General features: G+C 33.1%; 1 protein-coding gene across 3 annotated transcripts in view; it reads left to right on the top strand.

Annotated features, from left to right (window-relative positions):
- The first annotated feature begins 1,172 nt into the window (after positions 1-1,172).
- Positions 1,173-26,483, top strand: part of LOC145292050 (receptor-type tyrosine-protein phosphatase H-like) — a 337,274-nt gene continuing 311,963 nt past the window's right edge. For 2 of the 3 annotated variants that reach the window (XR_013869540.1, XM_080138077.1), the window contains exon 1: positions 1,173-1,873. Coding sequence is in view for 2 of the 3 variants with exons in the window: in XM_080138077.1 (XP_079994203.1) it covers positions 1,787-1,873 (87 nt within the window). In the remaining variant the exon portion in view is untranslated. The remainder of the gene's footprint in view (positions 1,874-26,483) is intronic. The other variant, XM_080138078.1, reaches the window with a different exon arrangement.

Here is a 26,483-nt window from a genome sequence, read left to right as displayed (position 1 = left end):
CATATCCGTTCAAAAATAGTCCATGCTATGAATTTTTTTACTATATTAATGTTTCACATGTCTTTTAATTGATGTTTTTAGTATGCGTCTATTTATCAGAGTTTCTGTTCATCAGTCAGTCAGTCTGTTGGTCTGTCGCGCTTAAGATTGAAATACCATTTTAAACACGTCCATCTGTCTTTATATGTACGTCAGTTCGTCACATTCATATTTGTTAAGTGATATTTTCATTTTCTCCACTACATATGCGGATTGAATGGACGCATCTTGCGAATATCCGCTCTTGTATTTGGTTGTTCTCTTCTGTGTACGATTGTATGCGTGATGACGCTTGCTTATGAATCACAAGAGTAAATGACGATGCTGACCAAAGGTTCATAGTAAAGAGGAGGGGCGGTCTGACGCCTAAGACCACTTGACAAGGCACGAGATAGAACTGCAAGAAACGGGATCCTACTCTCCAAGCTGAAACGGAAGGACAAAATTCAGGCTGAAAATTAATAATAAAAAAGACGATGTCGAAACATCCGCCCTTGTACATTTGCTGATCTGAGGCTATCCTAACGCGCATTCGTCTGCCGAACAAAAGTCCGATCTACGATGAAAGAAAGAAAAAGTAAATTAAGAGGCGAGAATTATCACAATATGCAACTAACAAAAACAAAACAAAACGTAAGCACATCAAAGGATTAAACGCAGACGCTCTTCACCTATTGTAAATAGATAACAATGATACGAGCTGGTTTATACTCCCGTTTTCAATAAGGACACACATTTACGCGGAATTATCCTTCGTTTACTTTTTTTTAATAGAAAAGGCGACAAGGTAACCAAAAATAATGATCATTTTATGAAATAATGATCATTATCGTGTATGGATTAATTACTTAATTGGATTATATACGTAAAACGATTCAGAGAAGCAGAGGGAAAAGTTTGATACGGGAACGTTACCTTATATTTCATATATACATTTCATTTAGATTCATATCACTAGGTAAAAAAAAAACGATAAAATACAGGGTTTATATTATATATACATCGCTCTCTCCCTCTCTCTCTTTCTCTCTCTCTCTCTCTATCTATCTATCTATCTATCTATCTATCTATCTATCTATATATATATATATATATATATATATATATATATATATATATAATGTTAGCTTTTATACCACATATATATTCATCAAGAAAAAAATAATTTCAGTTTACAAATTAAATAATTCTGCAAAATTAAAGCAATTCATCTATATATATAATGCATATATGACAGTATGAAAATGTTTTATAGCAAGTAAACTACACAAAAACATTCACGTTTCATTTTCAATGCAAAATTATTTACTTACACATTGAGCACTGAAATACACACACACACACACAGATATATATATATATTACATTATTCTATATTATATGTGTATATATAATAAAGAGTAAATATATATTGTTTTTTAAACTGGTAGAAAACTCATAGCTAACAACGAAGTACCAATATTCCTGATTACCTAACGACACAAAAGCGCAGGTACCGTTTCTGTGCATTCTTCATTTCTTTGATCTTTATCGTTGTAAATTGGACATCGCTGCTGTTTTAAGAAAACATTTCAACTGAATGTTGTTTTTGTGAACCTAAATCCGAGGTTATTTAAAGTGATGGATATATCTTACACTTAAAGACACAAAAACACAAAAAAAAACTTTCTGAAGTCAAGAACCTTGGAAATCAGATCGAAGGAATTTAATCTAATGTCTTTCAGGAGGATAACTCTAGACATTCGAGATGGATGTACGTCGTAAGATTTACGCGATTCTCGGATGCATTTACCTGGGTGCATTCGTCGTGCTTGCGTCAGGCGAGTCTCACGAGGTAAGAAGGTCATGTATGTTTCACTAATGGCAGACTCCACTGCTGAGCGCTTCATCATTAATTTTATACGTCCAACATTATTATTCTTTTTGTTTCTTATACACCAAATTTTACTGTTCAATCAATGTCTATACTTATATTCATGTGTTTAAGTGCACTTCAACATTGTATTTTATATTCATAAAATTGAAAATACATCATATTTGCGCATTATACAAAGTTGATAAAAAAGTTTATATGTTTAAACGCAGAAACGACTTCAGAAATATGTGTATAGCACGGTATCGGAATGTTTATGAACGTGCATATTTTAATATTATATCTGAAATTAATAAGAATTCAAAATGGACACTTTTACTTGCAACGCAAATATTATTTTCTGAAGTAACATCTGCTTGTTTATCTATCTATCTATCTATCAAGTTTCTTTCAATCTATACTTCATCTCTACATTTAACAATATTCAAGTCTATTTACATCTGTGTATATTCAAGTATGTATGTATACATGTGTATATGTCGACACACACACAGACACACACAGACACAGACACAGACACACACAGACACACAGACACACAGACACACACACACACACACACACACACACACACACACACACACACACATATATATATATATATTTAAAGAAGACATTTTTTAAAAAAATTAATAAGTTTTGAATAATGATCAACGAATGTTTCACACTCCTATATTTTTATTGGCATCGAATTCGGTGAATTCGACGATTTTTTATTGCCTAATTGGGGAACCCATCGCGGTGCATCTGGAGGAAGCTTCATATGTCTCTCTGCAGTGAGTTAGTTCACAATATATTGTAGTCTACATTGCACTGCAGAGAACCTACTGTCGATTTTATAAAATTATTTTATATATAATTGCTTTAATTTAAGTTTAAAAAGGCTGAGTATCATGGTACAATTGTGCTCTTAAATAGAAAGATTAATTTCAAATGAGGGTCTGTTATATCAAAGAACCCACTACTTCTCAAATGCACTTATGATGTAAGCTTTGAAATATGTTAACTATATTTAAAATCGTCTGTTCCTTCTTACATCGAATTATTTCGATTATAAATTATCGATACTTATGGAAAACATTCCGATAGAAAACCTGTCTAAGAATACTGCTAGGCAGATAAAGTACCTTCGTGTAGAAATTTTATAAAAATCAACCCAGTTGTTTCCGAGTCTATAAGGAACGAACTCACGCACACACGTACACACAGAGACAGAGTTCCTTTCATACATTTGTAGAGAGATATATAAGAAAACATTCTTACAACCAAATTCGATGCTAACAGATATATATATATATATATATATATATATATATATATATATATATATATATATATAAAAATATAAGTTGATATTTCGCCTGACATCGGCCTTCTTTAATGAATTGTACATTGCTTTTATATTATTTCCTTCTTCGCTGTCAAGCTGTGACGACGAATGCTGTGATATTCAATATATTGGTGTAAACTAGAGCTGGTAATAATGTCTAGTATTATTAAATATATTACTTTTTAGTGAATAGTTCAGTCTGTGTAAGCAATATCTGCACAAAAACCTGTAGAATAAATCGAGCCTTCTGGACCATCTGCGAGCTCATAACCTCATATATATATATATATATATATATATATATATATATATATATATATATATATATATATATATGAGCTCATATATATATATATATATATATATGTGTGTGTGTGTGTGTGTGTGTGTGATATAAATCACAATATGCAGTAAATGAATTCAATACGTTGAAAAATAAAGGGATTAACACGGACACTGTTCATAATAATGTATGTAATAATGGGGGGGCAGCAGGTGTTTTCTACTGTTTTCAATAAGAACAAACACATCGTTATGATTTATACAAAAACAATTGCTTTCGTTCACGTACTCCTAATATACTTATACCTATCCAAAAAAGCTTTTAGTCAGCGACACGTATGAAAAAGCAGTAAATGTTATAATGCAATAGCAAAACATTTTACATAGGTCATCGACAAGAAACGTCATCCAAATAAACAACCACCACTAGTAGCAATGCAGAAGGCGTACCCTTTTTCCGCACAGTGGCAGCAGTAATTTCAGAAACAGACACAAACACACATATATTCTCTTTCTTTCTCTCTCTCTCTCTCTCTCTCTCTCTCTCTCTCTCTCTATCTATATCTTTATATATATATATGTATGTTATATATATATATATATATATATATATATATATATATATATATATATATTCCGCCTCTTCTACTACCCAGTCGACCACCCATACATGCTCGCACTGCAATAAAGCCTACGATTCAAGGATCGACCTCCACAGTCATCTGAGGACCCATAAATGACCAGCCCCAATCTCACCGACGGGAGAACAATCATATATATATATATACATATATATATATATATATATATATATATATATATATATATATATATATATATATATGTGTGTGTGTGTGTGTGTGCGTGTATGTATGTATATATATATATATATATATATATATATATATATATATAAGTAATAAGATCAAAAGGATGTAGTGTTTATCAGATATACGCAATAGTAAACTTCAATTTAATATAAATACCAGTATTTATATATAGATAATTTAATCTCAACCGAATAAAAAGCTCAATGTGCAATAGAGAATAGAGCTCATTATAAGATAAAGAAAATTAAAACAGTAAGTTGAACTTGACAATCAAAATTTATTGTTCGACTGAATACTCAAAAAAAAAAAAAAAAACATTTACAAAGTCTTTATTCCGCGGAGTTTCAAAGTTGCTGGTTATGACATTAAGTGAAACCGCAATTTATTATAGTCATAAATTGGCTCGTTTGAAAGTTCGTCTAAGTAATCTTATATTGATTATAATTTAAGAAGTCGTAAAGCAAAAAAAAAAAAAAAAGAAATTTTACTAAGTACCGATTATTTTAGTGAGTTACAACTTATCAAGGCCAATACCCATTCAAGGAGAAAGGTGTTTGATTGCATAAGTAGAACCAATTTATCCTTGCATCTTCGATAATCTATCGGACAGTGACTTTATTGTTGTCGATCTCGCGTATGGCCCTAGTCAGTCTCAAGAGGGCCATCCTCCTAGGCGTTACCTTCTCAGAGAATTCCGACGGGGCTGTTCAGACATTTATTGTAGGTCAGAGTATGCCAATCCTAGTGCACTTGCTTTTCAACTTAACCCCTGGGCTTCTGCCTAACCCCCTCGAAAAGTAAATAAAATATGAGTTGACGAAATAGATGTATTGTAAATTGAATGATTAAAAATATTACAATATATTTTAAAATGATGAATGGAATATACACATTTTGAATTCGTATGCGAACAGAGTTATGAGGATTGCTATTGAGATTAGATTAGTAGACGAATATGTTGTAATTCGCCGGAAAGACGTTCCGTGGTAATGTGTTCCACATATTGGAAGTTCTTGTAAATAAACTCTGCTAACGAAAATTTTGTCTGTTACTAAGATGTGATAGAAAGAGGTATTATTCAGACTTTGTATAGGTCATACGAGTATAATGCATTCATACTTAAAGCAGAACAACAACAAATATATAATACACATCAGAATGTAATCGTGGTATTATATATTCTCACTGATTGTATCAATTTAAACTTTTAAAAGAAATAGCATAAGAAATATGAAGGAAATATATATATAAAAAACATAATATAGATAACATAATATTCTTCATAAAATTCTCGGATTTATATGGAAAACATATAATCGCATGAATGTTGATCGTTATCGATGCACATTTGCAGGAACACTGACGGATGTCAGGAAATTGGTAAAGTATGATCAAGTATACCATGAATTAAAAACTTGAAAGAAAAGTATTCTCCAAATGACTTAATTCGACATTAAATGATAGAAGTGGTAAACACAGATACAAAAAAAAAAAAAAAAAAAAATACCAACTGACGAACAAAATCTGAACTAAAATCTTAATTTAGAAATATATTTAAAAAATTCAATAATAATAATAATAATAATAATAATAATAATAATAATAATAAACATGCGTGAGTCAGACAAACTGCTGCAGAGGCAACACATGAAGCGTTACAGAGAACCAAGAACACTGAAAATGCATATCTACAAGTTCTACATCCCCTCACCCATCACTTCCCATTGCCGCTTAACCGCCCCCCCAAAAAAAAAGTGATACCAAATAGACGAGAAGGATCAAGGAGGATGGAAAGACCGAGGAGAAAGCGCTGACCAGACCTCTGCTTGACTGGCGCGAAGAGAAATGGGACATTGGAGAGGCTTATTGCCACTCAAATTCCAGTGGAGACCAATAGCCGCTGCCAGCGATAAATCAATGGTGAGAGACTGTTGCGATAACGCAATATTATTTGCAAATGTTATCGAAGGAGGTGGAGAGAGCTGGACGTCTGAGTAGACTTGTTGTTACTCAGCTTATGTAGAACACCACAGGCTTTCCATGGGAGATCTTCGATGACCTGTGTGAAAGTTTCTTGTAAGCCAATAATAATAATAATAATAATAATAATAATAATAATAATACCTAGCGGGACATGTGGAAAATCCACAGAAGGACTCATTCATATGCAATATATTGGTGTTGCCATTCTGTAGATATTCAGTGTAAATGGACACACTCTGATATTATTGTAGCTCTTTTGTTAAAACTGCAAAAGTATTTACCGAAGCTAGCATGAACGCCCGGTAAAGCCTGGTCGTAAAGTACGCTTAAATATGATGTTTTAATTCTTGCAGATTTCGTATATATTATTATAGAGTTAATGTTCTATCGATTTTTATATATTATGAAGTTGCGACTCTCTCTCTCTCTCTCTCTCTCTCTCTCTCTCTCTCTCTCTCTCTCTCTCTCTCCCGGAAGAGCTATTTTATTTTAAAAATGGACAATTTCCGTCAAGAAACATTCTCATGTGTGTTTGTTGTAATAAGAAGTGTATTTAGTGTATTGCACATATAATAATAGGATTTATTTCTGACATCGAATCATAGCAATTAGTAAAAACGGAATCACGTATTTGTAGGTTTGTCTAGAGCGACTATTTTTTTTCTGTAAATCTGTGTTATTAATCTAACGCATTAATAATTATTTTTAATGGTTGTCTATCGCAGTATCTCAATGTTTATTGCAATTCGTATGTGATCAGTGCATCAAAAATTTATGAAATTGTCACATCTAAAATGCAGACATTATATCGGGTGATATTTATCCGTTCTCTTTATTTCTTTGTTCTCTTTTTTTTTCTCTCTATTTATCTCGAACTTTTTCTCTTCTTACCTTTTTTTTCCTTCTCTCTCTCTCTCTCTCTATATATATATATATATATAATTTATTTTGCGTATTGACATTCATATTAAAAACCTGTTTTCCTATTTATTTAAAAGAAAATACGACTTTGTTATACACGAGTCGTGGAATTGCATTCATCTGCAAAAGATCTAGCTATTTTGCATATTCTTTTAAGCATTCATTTTAATTAATTCCCTATTAGATTTTTCGGTTTTATAACGGAATGATCATCTTTAGTTAACTATTACATGAAATTATATTCATGCAAATATTCTATAACATTTATACTTGCGTAATATTTGCTTAAAAAAAGGTTATAGTAAACATGAAAACTTTCTATATATATTTATGTATGGAAATCACTCCAGACAAGGCATGAAACAACTTGATCTAAGGAACGTAAAATAGTACTTCAAGTTCAAAAACTTTCCAACGATGTCTTAGTATAGATTCTGACCCAGAAAAGAGCAATTCGTCCCTCTTTGTAACAAGCATCCTAGAATGTGAGTACTAAAGGACAAAATAAGAGAAGCTAGAGTTATGCAGCCGCCGAAAGTAAACCCAAGATCCACTTTCTACCCCTCCTTAAGATTAAAAGCGAAAATGAAACACATCACAGGTCAACATTAGAGGAGTATTTCAGAGAACTGAAGAATATGGATTCAAGTTGAGCTCTGAAAAGCGCGATTACTTATAGCTTAACATGCCAATTATTGGCTTGCAAGGTAGAAAGACCTAGCTAGAGTAATATTTATTGCATCAATATATATATATATATATATATATATATATATGTATATAAATATATATATATAATATAAAGCTGAATGTCTCTGTGGGTGTGTGTGTCTGGTCACGAATAGGCTCCTATATGGTTGATTGTTTAAAAAAAAAATGATTACATAAAATGATAGAAGATGTATCGAGACACAGGAATGGGTATGTTTGATCCTGCAGAACGGTGGTTCATTAAAATTGTGGGATCTGCGTTCGCGCCTAGTCCATAAAGTATGGAAATAAAAAAAATTAAAATTAAAAAAAAAAAAACGTTTACAAGTGTTTTTGATATAGATGCACATGAGAATACTTTGATAAGTATGTTTTAAATTAAATAGGGATGGTATAATAAAATTGTGGGGTCTACGTTCGCGCCTCGTCTCCATAAAATGGAAATAGGCACAAACTTTAATAAAGACTTTTCATATCTATCTGCGTAAGTATACTTTAATAATTATGTTTCAGTTTGAATAAATATGATATAATCAAATTATGGGGTGTTCGTTCGCGTCTGACCTCCATAGAATGGAAATATGTCAGAAAGTTTAACAAGGTTTTTTTAATATAGATCCACAGAATATTGCGATAAGGGTTTCAGTGTGAACAGGTATGGTATAATAAATTATGGAGTTTATCTATTTTATTTTTACTTTCATCATATTTTGCTTTGGTTTTGATACCCCCGAATTCGAAGCTATCTCTTTAGAACCCTTCCTTTTCATAACCTATCATACTTTAATAAATCAGTCCATTTTATGTAGGCTGTTTTTGAACACAGTCAACGACGGGTACTTTTGTTAGTATATATATATATATATATATATATATATATATATATATATATATATATATATATATATATATATATATCGTAATGCTTTTGAAGTCATATTTCGAATATTTTGTACACGCAGTGTTATCAAAGTGGTTTACAGCTGTTTCATTGCGATTTTTATTTTCAGTAATACAATATACCATGAAACCGATTTCAAACACGTCTTTCTTTAAAACCGTATTTGTAAGTATTTGTAGCTAGAAAAAAAAACCAATGGCAATGTATGCGAGAAAAGCATTTTCTCAAATATTGATACTTTGCTTGGACATTGTCAGAGGAAGTTTGTGAATATGTGCTTTCGCAGAAACTTATCGATACTTATATACACGCTTGGAGAGGGCATGGATTCTGGTTCTTTTCATCAACTTTCAGACGATTGATAATGTTAAAATCTTTCAAATAATCACCTATAAATAAAACTCGAATGGAATGATTAGCAAATGTAATATGAGTTTTCTATCTTAAAAGCAAATGAAAATAAATATTTTGAATTAAAATAAAATGCTTCGATGAACTGCATCAAATGCTTCATTTTCTAGCTTTACTCTAAAAGTTTAATGATTCGCTGGATGTCTTTTTATGTATCGACATATCTTTGCTCATTGTAGGCTGCCAGGCCTGTAAGTAAATATTGCTTGCATCGATAGGTCGTGCACCATGCATGATTAAAATAACAAAGAGTAAAACACTCACAAAAACTGATGTGTCTAAGGGCACGATAAACAAATAATAATCGAAGATAAATATACCGAAACGAGAGGTCAAAATTCCATCCTTATATCTAAACAAGAGATAACTTGAGATAAGTGTATAAAGCAGGTTTGAAACCGATGTAGATCTATTCACTATTAGAACGACGAAAAAATATCCACGATTAAGATTGATAATGAACACAAATGTTTTTTCAACACAATGAGAAAATTAGACAAATGATCGTTTTTAATGCTTCCTAAAAGGGCTCACTCTAAATGTCTTTTTAGTTTAATTATACTATGCTAATGTACGGATATTTTTATAATGAACAAAAAAAGTATTAATTAATACGACACAACCACGTTAACACATTGGCTCTCGCCAGATCACTGAAATTAAGCAACGTTGAGCCATGCTAGTACCAGATGGGCGACCATTTGGAGAGGCGCGGTGCTGTATGTACCCCGAGGTATAATACCAGGTTAAGAAACTGACGCGGTTTATCCTTCTCTCGAGGGTAGATGGGACTCTCATAAGCTGTGGTAGACACCCTGTCTAGTGATAGCGTCACGATAAAAAAGGCCGATAGCCATTAGTCGCGTGCTCTCGTGTAACGAATGAATGCGTGAATCTAGGATTGACAGGAAATTCTTAAAGATAAACTAAAATAACCAAAAAATAGGCTGAAATGACTTAAATAAATAAAAAGTAAATGACTTGAAATGACTTTAATGAACTTAAGGATGAATTGAATGACCTTAAGAATGACTTGAATGCTTAAAAATAACTGGAATCCTTAAAAAACAACTTGAATGATCTGGAGAATGACTTGAATAGCTTTGAGACTGACTGGTTGTAAAGTGGGTGATCATTTTACATTAAATTAATAGAGAAAAGTGATCCCCCACTTTATATCACAAAGTTAAAAACATGTACAGCATGTAGTAAGAACATGTACAGCATGTAGTAAAAACATGTACAGCATGTAGTAAGAACATATACTACACTTTGATATTGGCGAAAAGGCAAAGAAAAGGGTATTTATTCGCTCCCTCACCGAGCAAATTAGGCACTAGGCCGATTTTTAATGTGAGGAGTGAAGGGGAAATGGGGACCAGCTCCCCGGGGAGTAGGGGAGCTGGATAGTGACAATTGGTATGAAGGGTTGCCCCTACATTGACCAAGGTCTTATATGTGGGGTTGGTATCTATTTGCTCCCCCACCGAGCAAATTCGGCACAAGGCCGATTTTTAATGTGAGGAGTGAAGAGGAAATAGGGACCAGCTCCCCGGGGAGTAGGGGAGCTGGATAGTGACAATTGGTATGAAGGGTTGCCCCTACATTGACCAAGGTCTTATATGTGGAGTTGTCCCCACATGTAGTCTTTGCTTGCAGTATCTGCCGGAACAGATACTACAATTTGATCGTGGCCAAAAGGCGAAGAAAATCTTAAAAAGCTAAGAACAGCAGCTATTAACAACATACCTTTGATCTTAACCAAAAAGGACAAGCACAAAAGTGTTACGGACAGACCGACCGACCGACCGACCGACCGACGGAGTGACTTATAGAGTCGCTTGCACGCGACTAAAAATAGCCTTGATAGCCCTGGCGAAGCATCAAGTAATCATCTACCGGCAAGATTTGAATTACACTACAAACTCGTGTAGTGAGTTCAATCTCTGCTGCGGTCGCGCTGGAGGGATGGATGGGACAAAATTTTGTTCGTAACAGCCGTAGAACAAACTATAGAATTATAGTTAAGAGTGAAATAAAAATTAAATTTAAATTAAGTGTGAAATAAAAAATAAAAATTAATATGTGAACAACTACGTACCTAGCAATTATATTTTAACAGCCATTTGCATTTTGCAAAATGAGTATTTCTAATGAATAAAAAGAATTTTCCAATTGCAACGAATTTGTCCTTCTATTTCCAGAATTGCTGACACTTATCATCTTGAGGTACGCAAGACAGATAACTTACCAGCTACAGATCTCACAGATTATGAATTATTATTATTATTATTATTGATATTATTATTACGTATGAGAATAATGAGAAGAGAGTAGCAAGGCGACATTGTCTCGTATCTCTGTAATCCTCGATTTCTTTATGTTTTCTTTAGTCTCACATTCCATGAGCGACGTTTCTGACAAAAGTGGGGGATTGCTGTTTTCTGAGTTGCAGTATATGAATCTCACATTATGTTATCTCGTTTTTTGACATAGTAAATGGTTTTCTTTAGTTCCTTACACTAAGTAGCTCATACCTTGTCGTAAGCAATTTCGACTAAAATAATTTTTTTAAAACACTTAAACTTTTACAGTCGGTGGCTACTCAAAAATTCAAATTCATCCATTTTTTTATATGTGTTAAAATAATCTTCAAAGGTAAATATAGGTTTTCTAAAAAAAATCAAATGTAATCAGTAAAATAAATTGTAAATACAGTGGGTTTATTTATTTACGATAAATAAATGGAAAAGAATATGACTCGTCAGGCTTCTCATTGCGCTCGCATTAAATTGTTTGAATCAGTAAAAGTGACTTTGCAAATCTAGTTAGATATAAAGATAAAAAAATATGAAAATAAACTCTTTCTTTGCTTGTTTTATTTCCACTTTTCACCCACTTTCCTTTTTCTTTCTCTCTACAGAAAAAAATACTATTATTAATACCAAGATTGACTTCCTTTTTTATTATCTCTATATGTAAAAAGGCACTGTTTGTGTGTGTGTGTGTATTTGTGCGCGCGCTTGTATGTGTGTGTATGTGTGTGTGTGTGTGTGTGTGTGTGTGTGTGTGTGTGTGTGTGTGTGTGTGTGTGGAGGGGAGTTTTAGTTTTGGGGATATTTTAAAGTGTATATTATGGCATAATACAATCACTCCTCCCCTCGATTATTTAAAAATTCAAGTATGTCAGAATTGGATTGAATTGCATCCATGATTATTAGACATCCATTACACAAGATTCCCTGTGTTCTTCTTAAGACTTCCTAAGTATCATTTTAGATATTTTCCATTTGTGTGTCTGTATATGTGAGTTCGTTATCTGGGCCAATTTTTTTTTTTAATTTCACACAAATGTTCTTCATGCGCCTGGTAGTGTTCTAGAATACGTTTTGTATCGGAATGTCTCCGATAAGTATCGGAAATCGATAACCGATAAGCTTCGATTAAAAAAGAAACAGCCTGATTATGACCAAAGCATCACAAGTGCCTTTAAGAAGCTTTATTACGTCACAGGCTCTGTGCATAGAAACAACAGTAGGATCTTTGATAAGACAGAGATGCGTTCGAAATGAATGTTTCTGTTTAGATCAAAATTGAACCATGATATTTGCCTTTCGCAGTTAAAACTTTGATTCAAATTATTATATCAGTATATATTAAATCATTTTATAAAATCGACAGTACATTCTCTACAGTGCAATGTAGACTACAATCTTACGTGGGCTAAGTCACTGCGGGGAAGCACTAACTTTGTTAGTTACAAATTGTGCTGTAATAAAAACAGATACAATAGAAGTTTTTAACATGACTCCATCCACAAACTGAGGAATATTTTAGCACACATTTTTATTATTAAAATATATAAGAAAAAATGAGGGGGAAAGACGTTAATTTACTCATTCTAAGTAAAATAATATATGAATATTATATTTTATTCAAAATGATATAGTTAGCCGAAAAGAGAATTTGCATACTGTTTTCCATTAATCAAAAAGTTTATAAACATTGGAATGTATTATTATTATTATTATTATTATTATTATTATTATTATTATCATTATTATTATTATTCACTCACTATGAGTTTTCATACAGGCCATCATCAAAGACTTCTCTTTGAGAACAACTTGTGGTGTTCCCTGGAGTCTGAGTGACAACAAATCTCCCCATGTTTCCAGCACTCTCCAACTACTTCGATACTATTTACAAATTAATTTGCGTTATCACTACAACCGTTTACTATTGATTTCTCGTTGGTAGCAGTTATTGGTCTTCTCTGGAATTTGAGTGCAATAAGCCTCTCCAAGGTTCAAGTTCTCTTCGCACTCATCCAGGTGAGGCGTGGTTACTGTTTTCTCTCCTCGGTCTTTCCATCCTTCTTGACCCTTGGACTATTTGGTGCAATTCCAGTTGTGTTGACACTAGTTTTTTTTTTTGGAAAGAGGGGGAGGGTTAAAAGAGGAACAGGGAGAGGGAATAAGAGGAAAAAGCAGAGCGAGAGATAAAGATACGGAGGAGACAGAAAGTGAGGGGTGAGGGAAAGGGAGGAGGGCTAGAGGAAATAGGCACGTTTTATTTGTGGTGTACTAGTTCTCTTGGTTGCGCCTTTTTGTTTCATTTCTGTTGCAGTTTATATATGCTCGCTTTAGAATTTATCACTCATGTGGAATAGGTTCTGCACTCAAGGGGTTTCCTTAAAATTTCAGCTGTTTTCAGCATTATCGTTCGTTGCATAATCGAAGTTTTACCAATTTCTCTTAGTCTTTTTCTGACGGTTCCTTTGTTGGAGGGGGGACTATTCCTAGTGCTTCTACAATTATTGGTATTATATTGAATATCTTCAGGTTCCATATTCCTTTAAATTATCTGGCAAATTCTGTATATTTGTTTTGTTTTACTGTCTCTTTTATCTTCACCCTGTGGGCTGCTGGAAGGCAAAATCTACAATTTCTTGTTAATTATTATGACATCCGGTCTTTTTGCTTATCTGTTTGTATCTCCATGTCCAAAAGGATTTTACACTTTTCGTTTTCCAGCACTGTCTCTGGTTTGTATTTCAACCCTTTAGTAGCATGTTCTGCAGAGTTCCCAATGCACTGACTTCCCCGTGTAGTTGTGTGCGTCCTTATATTCTCTTTGGGTTAGTTTGCTGCATTCACTTATCATATGGTTTACGGTTTCGTTTCTCTGGCCACAGAGTCTACATTTACTGTTTTCTTGTGTTTTATATATTTTAGCTTTAATGTGTTTGTTCTAATTACGTTGCTCTGTGCAGCTGTCAGTAGAGATTCTGTTTCTCTTCATGGTTGATTTTAGCCGTCGTGTCCCTCTTCAATGAAGAAATATTCTAGGCATTGTTTTCATAAATATTATCTTCCTACTGACGAGGCGATCACTAAGGTGTCTCTACTAGCCACATCCAGGTGCTTTCATGGCTATTCTAATAATATTCTAATAAATCGTCCGTGTAGCTCTTTCTCTTTCCACTTATGTTTTTGTTTCTGCTTTTATAGTTTTCTGTATTGTTGTTCACGGTGGTCTCTCAATGCGGTGATCAATCTTTCTCTGTTTTGATTCATGAACTTTTTCATGTCTTATTTGTGCCTTCAACAGTTTTCTACGTTTATTAGTCTCCCTAATCCTTCGTCCCTTTTCGTAAAGAATCAGTCACTATCGTCTTTTGGTTGTAATGCATTGTGAATTGTTATTAGTTTCCTCGTCCTCTGATGAAGGTGTCTAAGTTTTTCTTTAGCTCATCCTATGAACGGTCCAGAATACCTTATTAGCGATCCTGCTCCGGTGTTTATCACCTTAATTAAATTTCTACTGTATAGCTTTGTTTCTAACAGTTTCCTCGTTCTTCTCATTCACTCTTTTCTAGTCTTAGCTTTCATTTCTGTAGATTCAATGGTGTCTGCTTTCAGCACCCCTAAATATTTGTTTCGTTTTCACTAAATGCTCTCATCTTCTCTTGGTTGAGGAGTAATATACCTTCCGATGTTTCTAGGCTTCCCTTTTTCATCTCTAGTAATGCACATTTTTCCATTCCAAATTCCATTTCATATTCGTAATTTAACATATGTGTATATATAAGCAATTAATGATTAAATAAATATATTTATTCATTAATTGCTTATATATACACATATGTTAAATTACGAATACCATTTACATTTTAGATAATGCAAAATTGAATCCTCTGTATATAGACATATTTTGTTCATCAGAATCATGCTTATAAAGGTCAAATCCCAAGAAATGTAACCCATAGAATCTTTAATATAATTCACAATACTGTCTATAATTTAACTATATTTGCTTCAAATAAACTTCAATGTGTACCTAGCGTCTCTAGCAATGTCGAGTCATTAATGCACACTAGTCTTTCTTTTATCGTTGTTTAATGAGAAACATGCATGGATTAACGTGTAAAATTGGCAATAAACTTGTAGTGCTCTCCTCTTGACGCTGACTTGATTTTATCCGTTGTGTCCCTCTTCAATGAAGAAATATTCTAGGCATTGTTTTCATAAATACAATCTTCCTACTGACGAGACGATCACCAAGGTGTCTCCACTAATATCATTGAACGACGATAAAACAACAATGCGGATCATTGATGATCGAAATATTATCGTCCCCAATATGTAGGTATTAGAAAAAAGATCGCAAATGTTATTAACGCTTACATGGGCGACATTTATTTTTTGAGGTGTGCGTGGAAAACCACACACACACACACACACACACACACACACACACACACACACACATGTGTGTGTGAATATCTATATATCTATAAAATTGAACGTGTCTGCGTGTCTGTGTACATTTCCCTACGCAATAACTCTGTCAATCTTTAGTCTACAGACTCGAAATTTGATATACAGGGTACTGAGATTTGGGAAAATCGATGTGATCCGTTTTCGGCCAGAAATTTGGCTGTTAAGGGGTCAAAGTTCAACGATTTGACCTTTGAGAACTCTACCAAACTCCTCCGACAATTTTGGGCTTAAACACTTGAAAATTTAGATACAGGTTTCTTAGATACGGATCTAACTTAATAACTTGATTTGAGCCCAAAACAATAAATGTTAAGGGGTAATAATTGGGGTCGAATTAAAAAAATTGACCAATTTTTTTTTTTTTTTTTTTTTTTTGCTCAACATACACCTGCAAACACCAGGGCAACGCCGACACCCATGCTAGTATATATATATATATATATATATATATATATATATATATATATATATATATATATATATATATACTTCAGAATAGTTTTTATTTAACAATCAGTTGCTATGGAAACGTGAGATTGTAGGTTTACAAAATATTACTGGCAGTACTTCCTACCACTTACCACTACCTACTCTCCCTAACACTTCGCCCCACTAAAAATAATATAGACTTCCAATGAAAAGGTTTCCTACAGACTTTGAATTATTATCGCTGGACCCACAAACAAATTTAAACAAGCACTTGCCCGATTCGGATATCTACACAGCTATGCGGATTACCCAAGATATAGCTTGGACATTATTACCAAACGGATGTAAAGAACGTATAACATGGATTTTACCAAGCAAGCTGGATCTACAAAAACATTCATATCCTTTTTCTACAAATCCTCCTGCTACAGGACTTCTGATAAATGTATCATTTTCACTTTGACTTTCCATGTCTCACTGACTTTAGCAAATAGGGTGCATACCTTTATAACTATTTGCTAATATTTTCTCTCCTCTGATGAGATGGTAAACATCGAAACCCTATAGGTTAAGGAGATTAATTTTCTAAAGCATTCTTTGTCTTGCTTAGAATAATAAAAATTCTTTGATATGAAACTGAACCACTTCATTTCATTTCAATGAGAGTTTTTTTGAAATTCATTGAATTACAATTTAATATATATATATATATATATATATATATATATATATATATATATATATATACATATATATAAATTTAAATAATGGAAATAAAAATGAATAACATATTGTAAATTATGGAATATGTTGTTCCACAATTCATTGCTTAGTTCTACTAAAAAATAAATGGTTATTCCATCATTCGTAAATAGCCCAACGGGGCAGATACTCACCGTTATTGCTGTGCAAGGGGCAGATAACCCCCATGTGATAATTCAACACAGGAGCAGATAATTGTTTTACATAATCACACAAGAAAAATATATTAAACTTAAGATAAATAATTTTTTTTGCAAATTAAATATTACTACATCTTTTATAACGTTATAAAAATAGTATCAGTTATAACTCAATAATGATACACGACAAGTAAGTATTAATCTTAGTTTGATTCTAGTGCGTGACAAATAGAGACACATATTACACGCCCTACTTGCGTGTATTTATAATTGACTAGAGTTGAAGTGGTAGAATTTGATATCTCTTATCTTAAGTGTTTCTTTTTTTAAGATTAGAGCAAAATAACGGTTTAAAACATGATTATAACCATCAAAGTGTACTTCCTTGAACCCGGTTTCAGTTGTAGAAGGTAATATCTTATATATAGAGAAAACAAAGTCTGAGTCTCAACTTTAGAGCAATTGTATCATATATATATCGCTGTTTTATTTTGCCTACTTGTCTGCTTCCGTACACCGTGTTCTTCACAAGAAAATTATGTAATTTATTTCAGCTTCTTCAAAATATTTATTCAAGATTAGAAGATTTGTAAAATTAGACATTTTTCAATTATGACCCAAAACACTTACATCAACTTACTCTACCTATTAACATTATCTGAAAAACAATTATGTTTTTGTGTTCAGTAAATATTAACACATTCGTTTCTTAAAATTATTTCACTATGCAATTTTTATTTTATACCATGTAAACTGTTGCTTTACTATAATGACACATGCAGGAGTAACTACTAGTGCCTAAGGTTTGTTTTCTATTGCATATTTATTAAAACTATTTAACTGTCATAATAATAGGTAAAAATTTTCCTTGATATCACATATTTGAACTGTTGTTTTACTGTAATGATGCAAGCGAGAGTAATTAGCAATATCTATGTGCTTAGTAAGAACTTGGATCTTAGTTCCCAAAATGTTATTAAATACCAACAATATTTATCCAACGTTGCCCTGGTATGGATCAAATAAAATATAAATGAGATTGACTCGTAAGTTAAAGCAAATAATAACGTATAACTGATTTAATCCTCGCCCATCCGACGCCTGGTGAATTCTGCGTTGTATGTATTAAGCTATTCGAATCATTGGTCTATTTTATTATTTTCATTGTTCACTTAGCCCTCTTTGTTCTTAAGATCTTAAAACTGTCGATTGGTTTCCGATCGCCATTTTTTTCTGGATTACATTTCATTCTCAGCCATCTATCCATAGCTTTGAGCCCCCTAGGGGCAAAGGCCATCTACAACTTTTTGTAGATGCTTTTGTGGTGAAGAGTTCTTTTTACAGGGTGAGGGTGCTGGCCCCAAGCCCAACCGTCCCAGAAGTTACATACAGCGCGTAGCCTTCCCACACCATGGTTTCATTCTCACCTGTTTTTATTTTTGTTTCGTTTAGGTCGACTAATGCATCTTAATAGTTTATACTTTATATTTTATTATTTATTTCAAGCCGTATTCATTTTCAAATGTATATGCACCAATTTAAATGTAATGTGAACAAAATTCTTACCATAATAATATAATAAAATAATAATGATTTTTCTATAGTTTGCTGCACAACTACCCACTAAAACAAATCACGTCCCGTTTCATTGCACGTCTCTATTATTATATCAGCCAAGAAAATTAAGTTGTTTTGTAACGTTTTGTAGAGGTTACCGCAACAGTTTCATAATGTTACAATAATTTTCCAATAAAAATATAACTTCTTCATGATGCTGCCATAATATATATGTCCTGATGTTGTAATAAAGCTGTTGTAACTTGTGATAACATTGCCTTAACACCATCATAATGTTTTCATAACATTGGCATAATATTGACATAACGGTAACAGAATGCATTCAAAGAATAGACATAAAGTTTCCACAGTGTGTCTATAGCGCTGTCATTGTTATAATATGTTCATAAATTTTTCATCACAATATTATAACATATGTCATATTGTTACGTTGTCGTATCATAAAATGAGCGTTTGTATTATATTGGTTGAAATTGGAATGGAGATGCTATATTAAAACCTGTCTATTTATAAAAGATTCAGTGTTTGGTTATCTTATCAGAGTTAATGACGTTGTGTGCGTGTTCGTCTAGTGGTATTTCTATTACATATGTTCATATGCTGATAAGTGTGAATATGTGTGTGACATGTCATTTGAACATACCTTCTGCTATTTTGTTGGTCCATCTGGAAATTCTCGTCTGGGAGGGAGACTTGATACCTGTTTTTGGGGACGAAGATTTATTTCACACCAAGGCAAGAAATTGGTTCTATAGTTTATTTCACTTTCCCAGATGTCTTGCAGAAGGTGGAAAGTGAATTTGGCCTGTGTTGTTTTTTTTCTTCTAAGTCTTTCTATTTCTACCACGTTAGCGTTCGTTCCCCACCCCCAGCGAAAGGGAGGAGACAACGGCAAAGCCGTCCGCTCTCGTCCAAGTCGCAACCAAATCTCATCGATTCAGATAACCTGATCACATGACTCACACGCAATCCAATCAGCTGATATTAACTTCCTGTCAACGTGTCTACACTGTAATTCACACTCCCCCCTCTCTCTCTCTATCCATTCTCTAACAATATGATCAAATCCTTCCTAGCCAAAAAACAGATTCAGATAATTTATAATGGCCGTATATCTAGACAACATTACATCAATGCGGATGTGCCACAAAGACTGATCCTACGATCTTTATTATTACTGCTTTTCATAATCGACCTCTTTGACGTAATTTTGCTCAAGATGATTATATTTGCTAATGACACCATTTTTTAATCTCAATGATTGGGGGGAAAGCACACACATATCCAAAACAATGGCTAAATCATTAGAAAATTACTTCCATTCTATAGTAGAATGGCGCCATAATGGTTGCATTTAATGTTATTAAGACTATGCTTCTCTTCTTTAAAAATTATAAGAAAATTTTCCAATTACCGATTATCATGGCTGATAGAATCATACCTGAGTCAAACATCCAAACTCTTCGGCCTAATATTCACAGGTAACATGAATTGGAACAAATACATGGTAGATGCTTCCAATTTGTTGCCAAAGAAGTGAGTCCCTTCTACTGTGCGAGTCAACTTTTCACACCTGTCAGTATCCTATATCTTTACAAAGACACCATTCACCGATGTGTGGCGATGCATATATCCACCACACCCACATTACCAATTCGCCATGCATATAGTTACCACATCTAAACTGATGTACCAACAAATAGTTACTCTCTTCTAGTTCACCCCTCAAAAAAAAAACACACATACACACCTCTAATCAAATAGATGCAACACTGGCTACGTGGCCTCAGTTCCTATCCCACTACCAGATTATTTCATTCTTGTATCTGTTTAAAAATTACTTGAATGGAATATGCTCCGAAAACTTTGCTGCTCTTGTGTCACTTCTTCTAGAAAAATACACTCAACAAATTGTGCAAAGGTAAATACACCCCCTCCCAAAAAAACGCTGTAAAGGTAAATACACCCAAAAAACTGTGCAAAGATAAATACATCCATCCTGTGTAAAAGTAAATACACCCTACAAACTGTGCAAAGATAAATACATCCGTAAAACTGTGCAAAAGTAAATACACCCTAAAAACTGTGCAAAAGTAAATACACCCTACACACTGTGCAAAGGTAAATACCCCCTACAAACTGTGCAAAAGTAAATACACCCTACAAAATGTGCAAAGGTAAATACACCAAAAAAACTGTGTAAAGGTAAATACACACAAAAAACTGCGCAAAAGTAAATACACCCCCCAAAAAAAACGTACAAATGTAAATACACCCAGCAAACTGTGCAAAAGTAAATGCACCCAAAAAACTGTGCAAAAATAAATACACGAAAAATAACTGTGCAAAGGTAAATACACCACAAACTTGGTCCCACGCTTCATTGTAGAGGACCCCAGATTCTTGATAGCTTCCTACTCAAATAGATACTTTCCTCAAAATGCTTACCCTGTGGTATTTCCCCTCCTCTCTGTTTCCCTTACTGTACAGCATGCAGAAATTAATTGTAAATTTAACGAACATGTCGCTTAGAATGCCCTATAAATATGGCCCTAATTTATTAGCAGATCCTTACATTTCAATTGTAACACATAACTTGGCTTGCTCCTTTTTTATTTCTCTCTCCCCCTCTCTCTCCCTCTCTCTTTATATATATATATATATATATATATATATATATATATATATATATATATATATATATTTATATATTCAATAGAAGGTATGTTAGAAGTATTTTTAACAAAATATCGTCCCCAATTACGTTCCGTTTAAAAATGACAAACCATTAATTTAAGTCAATTTAAGTAAAATTTAGTCAAGGAATATGAATCTGTTTGGATACAGAATTAGTCACAAAACTGTTCCACATTAAAACATACAATAAAACTCGATAATCCAAACATTTCTATTTTACTTGTAATTATTATTTTTACTAGATCATTATTTTTTTTACTAGTTTTTAACCTGAATTGTATTGATTTAAAAGTTCAATATTTTTCAGGCGCCCCGAACTATCTGCCTCTATGACTGGCTGTGTTAGATCTTAACGCATTTATGTCCAACAGAGCCATCAATTGTCTTGCAAATAAATCAGCAGGTAATCTGCGTGTACGTGTTGGGAAACGACATTTACAAACTGATTGGTTCCTTCTTGGTTAACTAGACTCTAGCGTCTCATAAGCGAAACCGCACAGACAGAGACCCCCCATACACACACCCATTGCAATTAAATCCGCTGTTTTTGTGTCTTGTTTGCAGAGCGAAAACTTCAACGAAACATCAACTAATCACTTCGGTTCAAATACAACGCTTATATCTTGGACATTTTTCTTGCTACCTCCCAATTATCTATACAAATCTGAAGGGCCTTAAGATGAACTTTTATGACACCTTTAAATTGCCTCTTTGGTTCATGTTGTTTCTTTTCTTTCGTAAGTACACAGAAAAAGTACACACCCGGTCTGTGGTTATCCTTTTCTTCGTGTTGATATTGTCATATTCTATTACTTCTTTTATTAATGTAGTATATTATTACTGCTTATTGTTTTACTTACGCAGTATAGTATATCATTGCGTAATATAATAAAATATTACGAATTATAGTATATTGTTACGTTTATTACGTATGATATATACGGTATAATCGCGCTAACACACTGGTTCTCGACAGACTTCCGAAGTTAAGCAACGTTGAGCCTGGGTAGTACAAGATGGGTGACGATTTGGGAATTGTAGGCGCTGTACGGGCACTCTAGTTATCTCGGCATTTGTTTCCAGCCATCCTGTACAGAAACTTCACTTGCCGCTGGTATTTAACAATGTCGATTCAGAAGATTGGTTGCTGGTTGTTTTTGTTTTACGGCATATCAACCCTTTTCAGGTTATTTAATGCCAAATCTAGTGATTTTGAAGAAAATTCTTTTATAGAATATATTTGTTTTTTGTTTTTTTTTAAGTCATTTTCTATTTAACCCATAGTTTGGACCCTAACAGATACAACCACTCCGGGTCAGAGTGGACCGGGGAGCAATGGCAATTAAGGGGTGACTCCACGCTCCCCAAAGCCCGTAAGTTGGGGCCTCACCATCGGATATAGTTTAAGGTCATATGCAGGACCCGATTCAGGAGAGGTGTAGATGAAGATTGCACACCTCCTTCGTGGGTATCCTTAGTCTGTCAAAAACGGATGGAGCCCTTTTTATAATTAAGTATATATATATATATATATATATATATATACATATATATATATATATATATATATATATATATATATATATATATATATAATGGAATACGTATAAGATACGTTTGAAGCCGAAATAATCGAAACAACGCATTATTACAAAATAAACAGATGTTTAGTTAGTTTGAAATTTATATTCGAATTTATAAATATATTTCGAAGGTGAACTTCATCTTCAGTATGTCTTTTCGTTTGCCATTTGTTGTTTGAGCATAACATTAGCAAGTACAAATCCGTTTGGTGTTTTCACGGTAGTCTTTTCAAGTGTCGGAACAGGGCGTTGGTCACGCAAAATTTACGTTAGGGTTTTGTTCCTTTTATAGAAGCGTTTGTTGAATTTAAATAAAATAAAATATGTATGAGATACATTTGAAGCCGAAACAACGCATTATTACAAAATAAACAGATATTTATTTTGTTTGAAATTTATATTGGAATTTATAAATATAATTCGAAGGTAAACTTCATCTTAAGTATGCCTTTTTTTGCCATATTGTTTGATCATAAAATTAGCAAGTAGAAGTCCGTTTGGTATGTTCACGGTAGTCTTTTCAAGTGTCGGAATGGGACCTTGGTCACGCAAAATTTACGTTAGGGTTTGTATCCTTTTATAGAAGCGTTGGTTGAATTTGAATAAAAGAATAAAATAAAATACGTATGAGATACGTTTGAAGCCGAAGCAACGCATTATTACAAAATAAACAGATATTTATTTTGTTTGAAATTTATATTAGAATTCATAAATATATTTCGAAGGTAAACTTCATCTTCAGTATGTCAAAATATATTTATGCATTCCAATATAAATTTAAAACAAAATAAATATCTGTTTATTTTGTAATAATGCGTTGTTTCGACTTCAAACGTATCTAATACGTATTACATTTTATTCAAATTCAACCAACGCTTCTATAAAAGGAACACAAACCATAAAGTAAATTTTGCGTGACCAACGTACCGTTCCGGCACTTTAAAAGCCTACCGAGAAAACACCAAACGGACTTCTATTTGCTAATTTCATGGCCCAACAACAAATGGCAAAAAAGACATACTGAAAATTAAGTTTACCTTTGCAAGATATTTATTAATTCTAATATAAATTTCAAACAAAATAAATATATATATATATTTTTTTGTAATAATGCGTTGTTTCAGATTCAAACGTATCTAATTCATATATCATTTTATTCAAAATCATATATATATTTATACTAAAATTAATTTTCCTTATTTTGTATTCAAGTATAGATATTAAAGACACTACTACATTTAGCAAGCTCGATAGCGCAATAGTAGAGCTATATATATGCCACTTCACTGGCAACACATTCATTTTTATGCTCATTTAAAAATGATATAGTTTTATCTAGTATTCAAACGTACAATTGTTTCGGCTCTTACCGATATTTTATATAGTTCGATGATTTAATAATAATAATAATAATAATAAGAAGAAGAAGAAGAAGAAGAAGAAGAAACATATACCCAGAGAACTATATATAAAATATCCGTAAATGGCTATGTGCGCGTAAATATTTAATAATAAATATTTCATTATTATTCACACATACGCACGTCTGCGCTTACAAACACACAGAAAATAATAATTCTTGCCTCAGTCCGTGTTGCAGAAAAATATCTGCCTGAATATTTCCAGTAGATGATAAACGTACATAATAGACACTGTTTGAAGTCGCTGTTTCAAGGTAAGTAATTTGCGTGATTGAAATAGGATTTGTACATAAAATTTCGTTGCAAGTGATGACGGAACAAAACAATCAAGGTGAACAAAATTCTATTCATGCAGAGGTTGTATTTTTCCATGCTGGTCAAGGGTTCTTATTTTATTTTTACTTTTTTTTGTTTCACACGTAATTTCTCTAAGCAAGAACAATAACAAATAATGAAATATACTAAATACACATCGATATAAAACGATCTTACACATGCAAGCTCGTATAATGCCCCACACTCAGATAAACACACACACACACACACACACACACACACACACACACACACACACACACACACGCGGGCATACACGCGTGCACACCCACATTCTTAAACATACATATATACAAACACACACACACACACACACACACTCACACACACACACACACACACACACACACACATATATATATATATATATATATATATTTAACCTTGCTGCGTCTAACATCTGCGTTGTGATGCAACAAAACGACTATCTTTGAATGACTATATTATAGATACACACTTTCTCTCTCACACACACACGTATATATATATATATATATATATATATATATATATATATATATATATATAAATCTACCTTTATCGGATATTCAAACTCAGACCAATAAAACAATTTGTCTTTGATATCGATATTTGGTTCAGACAAGCCAATTTTTTTCTTACAAAATGTTTCTGATATTGTAATATTTTCACGTTAAACAAACAGCGGGACCATGTTTTCCACAAATGCGTAGAATGCACATCTGAGTTTTCACCTGTGAGCTATTAAGAAACAAAGCAACTTCTTTTTACATGCGTGCGCGGTCACTGGTCTTCATTCTCCGATCGTCGCTTTAACATACGTGGGCCGTTGATATCATCGTAGTTGTTGAGCTTCTTTTTAACTTGAACGATTAAAACCCATGTATGAAAAAATAATGAAGTTGTACTGACTTTATAAGGTTTTATTTAAAAAGAGGTTGTTCATGAGAGAGGAAACCAATATATAATTCTAATTACTTCTTGTTTTTCTAACTTGATCTTCAGATGGACGACGTACTAGTAGAGTATCAAGTCAAAATTCACGTAGATTATCAGACGCATGCCGCCTTCTCGCTTCGCGATCTCGACTGAATAGAAATTCTCTTCTGTCTTTCGAACACATGAAATCATTTCTATGCGCTAAAAATGCAGGTATTTAAATGATATTATCATTTGAATACCTGCATTTTTAGCGCATTTTGTCTAGGGATTTGACCCCCGATAAATCCACGTCAGTCGCAACTGGATCTATTTCCGTTTGCCGCCAGATTATCCTAACATTTGTTATATTACCTTCAACGAGTTTTATACTAGTTAACATAATATCTTCTTATTGGCGTAGGGTCCCAGTATATAAATATATCATTATGATCCAGGTAGTCACTCAGTGGTGTATTCTGGGGGGATTCAGTACCAAATATAATACGGCTTTGTCGACCCGATTTTAAGTCATGATCTCAGCATTAATCACAGCTCTTCTGGTCTGAGGATA

Source organism: Euprymna scolopes, chromosome 13 (assembly GCF_053919585.1).
Source record: "Euprymna scolopes isolate OS-2025 chromosome 13, ASM5391958v1, whole genome shotgun sequence".
In the NCBI taxonomy this organism is placed as follows: Eukaryota; Metazoa; Mollusca; class Cephalopoda; order Sepiida; family Sepiolidae; genus Euprymna; species Euprymna scolopes.
Note: the sequence above shows the minus strand (reverse complement) of the source record. Positions and strands in the feature narration are given on the sequence as shown.